Genomic DNA, 6,461 nt, shown 5'->3' with positions numbered 1-6,461 from the left:
CGCCATCCTTCAGCGCCGCCGCCGGGACAGCATGGCACCGCGCGGCCCGGGGCTCGGCGCCGGCTGTGGGCGCCGCGTCGAGGAGGCGGAGGAGCCGGGACGGGAGGAGGGAGCGGAGGCGGAGACGGAGGCGGAAAGGAGGCGGAAAGGAGGCGGCGGCGGCGCTGACGCTGCGGCAAAGGATCCGGGATCCGGGCGCGGCGGCGGGAGGCGCTCGGGGAGTGCGCCTGCGCGCTCCACCTGCGGGGGCGGGACGGCGCCTCCAGGTTGCGCCCCCTCCCCCTTCCCCTGTTCTGATTCCCCCTCCTCGCGCCCGGCCTCGGCGCGCCCCGACTTCTGTGGCCTCTGCAGCCGGGGCCTACTCTGTTCTCCACAAAGCCGGCTAGGCCTCGGGTGGGCTTCCGCGGAACACACTTCCCTCGGGTCCCTCTCTGGCGTCAATTCCCACCCAACCTCCACCCCTTTGGAGCGGGGGACCTGCCTTGGGCCTGGAGGCGCGAGCCCCAGGAACACAGAGACACCAGGCGCACACGGCTGGAGCGGTGCGTCCGCACCTGGGCACTCGGGGACACAAGGGACAGCAGCAGACACTCGCAGAACTAGGCCGGGGCTGGGGACCGCTGGGTGGAACGGGGCGGCTGCTCTCCGTGAGGCCGCCAGGGGGCAAGAGCGACCTGGAGCGGCTGGGAGCTGTCCACGGTCCCTAGGTGACAGCCCTTAGCTCCCTAAGGCCTTGCGGCAGCAAGCACCTATGGATGCACCCCCCTTCCAGCGCACCGGTAGCCTCCGGAGAGCACCCTGTGGCTCACCTCACCGAGAGAACCGAGAGAACAAGGGTGAGCCTCCACGCGCGATGCGTCTGGACACCCAAAGGGAGGGCTGGCTGCCCTCGGGCTTGTGAAATGGCTCAAAACTCCAGACCAAACACTGCCATTCTCCCCCCAGGGCAATGACCAGACAGAAATAGTGTCTACACTCACTCTCTAGAAAGGTTGGGGGGAGACACAGGCAAGACCATGCTCCCCATGCCGGAAACAAAAATAACCAGTGTTTGGGGGAGGAGGCTGCAGGAGCAGCAGGCGGGGCTGCCTGGTGCTTCTCCGGGGTCCAGAAGACCACTCCCAGGCAGGAGGGGAGCCGCATCCCGGTGTGATGGGCCCTGGGCTCTACGGCCTCTTCACGGGGTTCTTCTCTCTGAACGATGGGCCCTGCGGCCCTCCCAGTTCTGATCGCAACATCCCCCCAACACCACTTCCTGCCAAGGGTCTGCCCTGTCCCCCCAGCCTCTTCCAGCACTGACGGCAGCCAGACAGCTCCCTTGCCCACTACTTCCCACTTCTACCACCTCCACGCCCACAGGCCAATTTAGGCCAAGGCCCAGCTCCAGTCTTGCTTGGGTCACTGTCGCAGATCTGGGGCCCTGCTGGCGGGAGAAGCCTCAAGGGACGCGGGGTCTGCGTTGGGTCGGCCACCCTGCAGCTATTCCTGGCCACGCACTGGGACCAGGGGACCAGAGTCTTCACCACTCAGGAAGGGCCCAGAGAAGGAAGGAGGAGGAGCCCGGGTCCACCCTGGGGACCAGCAGTGGCCCTTCCTGGCTAACACAGCTGTGGGGAGGAAGGACGGGTGGCAGCAAGGAGGCCCCACCCTAAGAACATTCTCTCCGCTGCCCTAGGAAGGAAGAAGCTTTTATTACAAAATTGACACAAGTAGGTGCTGTGTTCCCAGCCTGTGGGCTCTGACGGGCCCCGGTGCAGACCCACACTTCCAAGGGCGGGGTGGGGGACCCTAGACACGCAGTCCAGAAGTCACCGGCCCAGGACTCGGGGGGATATCCTCTGAATCCCCCACCCCCAGGAAAGGGGGGAGGAGCAGGAGAGCTTGGAGGCCGGAGGAGGCTGCAGCGGGCAGGCAGGGGCTGGATTCGGCTCCCTTCGCCCGTTCTTGCCTCCCACGGGCGCGGGCGCCAGCGACCCCGTCTCGGCCGGGGCAGCGCGTTGGGGCCGGAGGTGTCGCGGGTGGGACCGGGCGGGGGGCGGGGAGCCGGGAGCAGGCACGCCGCTAGATGGCGCTCGCCGCTCCGGCCGAGCGCGCCCGGCGCAGCAGCAGGACCACGGCGGCCAGAAGCATGGCGGCGAAGAGCAGGAGAAGCGCCACCCAGGACCCGAAGTCTGTGCCCTTGCGCAGCTCCGGCGGCTCAGCGGGGATCAGGTTGGTCAGGTTGAGCATGTAGCCGAGCGCCCAGCCCACCGTGGTGTCGCCGGCCTGCGGGCGAGGGGCACGGCCTCAGCCTCCGCGCGGTCCCCCCCCCCAGCCCCGCCGCCGCCGGCTCCTACCTTCCTCTGGAAGGTCACCCCTCCGAAGGCGCGCTCGTCGAAGCCGTAGCCCCGGCTCAGCAGCTGCTGCACGAACATGGCCCCCGCGCAGTAGTCGGGCAGGTGGGCCTGCTCCCCGGGCGCCCTGGCCTGCAGCTGGACCAGCGGGGAAGGCAGTCTGGCCGGTGCCACCTGAGGGTCCCGGCCACGAGGAGGGGTGGCCGGGCCGGCATGCTGCACCCCTCCCCCCTACACACCCCCACGGGCAGTGAGGGGCCAGAGGGGCCACCGTGCCCTCCAGGAGGAGCAGGGTGACTTGTGGGTGGATGGCAGTGAACACCCCTGCCTTGGGGGTGGGCCTCTGAGGGGACAGCAGGGATGGGCACCCAGGGAGCAGCAGGCTGGCAGCAACCTTAGCGCGTGATCAGAGGAACAGGAGAAGCCCCAGGCCCTCTGCACGGACCTTGGGCTGGCCCTTTGTCTCCTGCTTCCAAACCCCCCTAAATCTGCCTGAGACTAGACTCAGAGAAGACAGGACCGGGCCTCTGTCACCACCAGAGCCCACAGACACGATGTTTTCTCCAGAGGTCTGGCAGACGCCTGACGCTCCGCCTGAGCACCTCCGTCGTCTTGTACTTGGTACCAGTGTCTAACCAGGGGCAGAGCCAGAAGCCTGGACGTGGTCTTCAAAGTCTGGCTCCCCCAACCCCTAAGCAACCAGACCCCATCCTACTTCACGCTAGGAGCCCTGCTGCCGCAGGGCCTTTGCCTTCCCTCTGTCCTCCAGATCTCAGTTCTGATGCCCCCTGGCTGGGCCCTCCTGTGCAGCCCCGGAGAAGGGGGAGCAGGCCCCACCTGACTCCATGTCTGGCTGCAGACAGTGACCACAGCGGCCTCCAGCTGCTGCAGCGTTGTCACCGGAAGCCCCATCACAGACCTCAGGAAGTGCACGGTGTAGAAGAAAGCAGAGAAGGCCTGTGAGGGACGGACAGACTCAGCACGAGCAGACCCCGCGCTCCAGGGCACCGGCCCCACCCCCAGCCCCGGCACTCACGACGAAGTTCCCAGCCACTGGGGGCTGGTAGACGCCGTTAAGGGAGCATCGGGAGAAGTGGCAGGAGGAGACATTGAAGAGTCCTGAGACGAGGCCACGGCAGAGGGCAGGGTCACTGCTCCCCGCCAGGTTGACCCTGCTGCTGCTGTTGAAGGTCGGGGGCCGCTGGGCTGCGGTGCACGGGGAGTTGTACACGTCCTGAGGTAGCACGTGGGTAGAATAGCCCCTTGGCCAGCAAGGGTGGAAGCTGTGGGTCTGGGGGGACGCGGGGCTGTGATAGGCCTCACTCGTCCTCCAAGCTCTGCCCGCTGCCCCCTGCCCAGGGCCTCTGGAAAGTCTCCCCAGAGGACCTGCCTGTTGAATCTCTCATAAGTCCCACTTTGGCAACATCGCCTTCTGCGCTCAGGAGCAATCTACGGCTCCTCCTTTATCTGCTGGACAAAACCCACTCCAGGGCCAGGCACTCCAGGCCTTTGGAGCCCTGACCCTGGCCTCCCTGTCTTCCCGGCCGGGCACTCACCAGGCCCACTGCCCACCCCTCGGCTTTTGCCCAAGCAGGATCCCTCCACATCTATCCTGCCAGCTGAAGAAAGCCCAGCTTTGGTTCCGGCGGCCTAGAGAAGCCCTCCTCAGTCCAGGCTCCGGTGTGGCCCCTTGGCTCCCATGTCTTCTCACCCCCCCCCTCCCTGCAGAGGGCACAGTGGTGCAGCCGGGCCAGGGTTGGAAGGGCACCTGGAGCGCAGCAGCCAGCAGCCTCCGGAGGACCTGGTCGCGGCCATAGCAGAGGAAGCTGTGCGTGTAGACTCGGTAGTGCTGGCCGTAGAGCTGCAGCCGGACCTCGTTGGCTGGGTCCTCAGCGGGGCTGGCCGTCTCGAAGGTGATCTGTGTGGAGGCGCCCCCCAGGTCCATGGCCCCCAGCGTCCCCTTCCTTGGCCGGAACCACCGGCCCACCCAGCCATACTGTGGGGAGTGGAGGTTGGGGTCAGCCGGCGGGTGGGCGCCACACCCCCTGGCTCACTGGGCTGGCCGCTGGGCCCACCTTGATGAAATTCTCCAGCAGGTAGTTGGCTGTCACCCAACCGAACGCCCCCTCGTCCTGGCCCGAGAGGATGTGGGCACCACGGAAATCAAAGGGATACTGGGTCAGCGTCCGGGTCACGGCCGCGAGCACATTGGCTGAGGCCGCAGGGCTGGCCAGGCTGTAACACAGGGGGGGCTCTGAGGGGCATCTTCCCCGGGTAGCCAAGGTCCTCCTGCCGGCGTGCGCCGTGCGGGGCCCGCCCTATGCCGAGGCCCTTGTGGAGACCAGGAAGGTCAGGGGCACACTCACTTGAGCAGGCGCATGCCTGCTGTGGCTCCCAGGTAGAGGGGCGTGCCCGCATGGCTCTCCTTGGGCACGTCCCGCAGCGCCTGGTCCAGGCATTCAACAAGACTCTGGCCAGCGCTGGAAGGGTCGTCTGCATAGCTGGAGATGCCCCCTCCTAGAGGGAGACAGGGAGATGGGCCCAAGCCCGACAGGCAGCCCCTAGGTGAGCCATGGGCCAGGAGGGCTGGGGACCCTGAGCTCCCACGCCAGGTGGCAGCTGAGACACACCCTCCCAGGTTAAGCCCTCAGAGACAAAAGGGCCCACCTGCCTTTGGGCCACCCAGAGTCTCAAAGGCCGCTGCTGCCTGGGGGTGTGCACCCAGGTGCTATGATAAAGCACTAGGCATTGTCAATCTGGCCTAGCGTCCCAAGGGCCCTGCCGGGGTGTGCCAGTCTTGGGCCAGGCAAAGCCCAAACCTCCCAGTCACTACCTGCGGCTTTCTTTCTAGAACACACACTGCCCATAGCCTCTCCCAGGCCCAGGGTCCCAGCCTCTTTCGGAGGCTCCTGCAGCTCCTTCCTGGAGCAGGCCCCAGTGGCATCAAGCCAAGGGGCCTGACGTCGGAGGCCAAGCCCAGAGAGGGCCCCCGAGGTCCTGCAAGGAGTGGGGTGGGTGCCTCGTGCTCAGGGGACCTTACCGCGTACGTTGCAGGAGCTGTGTTGGCCCACGATGCCCGTGTCATTCTCCTTGTCTGCAGGCCACTTGTAGATGAACATGGATGTGTGCGAAGAGCCAGCGTCCAGGACGATGCCATACTGGGAGTGGGGGCAAGTGAGGCCATGCGCCCTGGCTCCCCCAGTCTCCACCCTGCCCCACCCTGTGGCAAGACTGGAACCTTCAGAATGAAGTACTGGGGCTCAGGAGGCAGGGACCACCACAGAGACACAGCGTGGCTGTGGCAAGCTCGAGGTTTATGTTTGCTCAGAGAAGCCCTGGGGCCACCCTCGGACACTTGCCCTGGGGACGTGAGGTCCCCAGCTTCCAGGAAAGAAACGCAGTTGCAGAAACCTGTGCACCCACTCTTTCTCGTCCTCTCTGTCCCTCCCTCTCTGACCTCAGCCCAGTCTCAGGATGTGGAAGCGTGCCTGAAGACACTCCCTCCCTGAGCCTCCGAGCCGGGACCTGCAGAGCTGAGAGGTGCCGCATGGGCCCTCCTTGCAGTGCCAAGGGCCGGCCTTCCAACAGGGAGAGCCCCGCTGGAGGGCATGCTCTCTTGAGCAGGGGACAGGGGCCACGCCAGGCCTCTTCCCCAGCCTGGGAACCGCAGCAGCAGCAGCAGCCGGCTACCCGCCCCCGCCCCCCGGCCGAGTTGCGGCCTTGGCTACAGAGCCCGCTCCTGCGACCGCCTGTCCTGGGCTCCGGGGGCTCAGAGCACCCACACGCCCCAGCAAAGTTCTCTACCAGCAAGTCCAATAAAGGGTCAAGGGAGCCAGCGGGACTCCGGGAGACTGGCGGGAGCAGATCTGGCCTAGCTCACCCCAACCCCTCTAGGATCAGCCCGGCCTGCCCCACCAGGCGCCCCTCAAGGGCAGCCCCCGCACTGTCAGGGCCACCGGGTAGGTGAGGAGGGGTCCCTAGGCACCAGCGCCTGTCGCACCCCATCTGACTGAACGCAGAGCAGATGCATCCCTGGGAGACCGCGCAGGGCTGGGGGCCGCGGGTCCAGCCGCCGCCTCGGGCGTCCGGGGGAGCGGAGAGACAGTTTCTCGTCCGCGCGGCGGGCAC

General features: G+C 66.7%; 2 protein-coding genes across 2 annotated transcripts in view; both read right to left on the bottom strand.

Moving 5' to 3' along the window:
• Window positions 1–1,143, bottom strand: part of NPDC1 (neural proliferation, differentiation and control 1) — a 6,434-nt gene extending 5,291 nt beyond the window's left edge. Inside the window, exons 1-2 of the mRNA XM_029920992.1 lie at window positions 1,090–1,143; window positions 482–599 (exon numbers count right to left, since the gene is read on the bottom strand). Coding sequence (XP_029776852.1) covers window positions 482–599; window positions 1,090–1,143 — 172 coding nt within the window. The remainder of the gene's footprint in view (window positions 1–481; window positions 600–1,089) is intronic.
• Window positions 1,144–1,655: 512 nt separating this feature from the next.
• Window positions 1,656–6,461, bottom strand: part of ENTPD2 (ectonucleoside triphosphate diphosphohydrolase 2) — an 11,658-nt gene continuing 6,852 nt past the window's right edge. Inside the window, exons 7-14 of the mRNA XM_029920990.1 lie at window positions 5,374–5,571; window positions 4,700–4,850; window positions 4,409–4,568; window positions 4,102–4,329; window positions 3,370–3,624; window positions 3,171–3,290; window positions 2,337–2,471; window positions 1,656–2,265 (exon numbers count right to left, since the gene is read on the bottom strand). Coding sequence (XP_029776850.1) covers window positions 2,062–2,265; window positions 2,337–2,471; window positions 3,171–3,290; window positions 3,370–3,624; window positions 4,102–4,329; window positions 4,409–4,568; window positions 4,700–4,850; window positions 5,374–5,571 — 1,451 coding nt within the window. The 3' untranslated portion in view covers window positions 1,656–2,061. The remainder of the gene's footprint in view (window positions 2,266–2,336; window positions 2,472–3,170; window positions 3,291–3,369; window positions 3,625–4,101; window positions 4,330–4,408; window positions 4,569–4,699; window positions 4,851–5,373; window positions 5,572–6,461) is intronic.

This window comes from Suricata suricatta, chromosome 13 (assembly GCF_006229205.1).
Source record: "Suricata suricatta isolate VVHF042 chromosome 13, meerkat_22Aug2017_6uvM2_HiC, whole genome shotgun sequence".
NCBI lineage: Eukaryota > Metazoa > Chordata > Mammalia > Carnivora > Herpestidae > Suricata > Suricata suricatta.
Note: the sequence above shows the minus strand (reverse complement) of the source record. Positions and strands in the feature narration are given on the sequence as shown.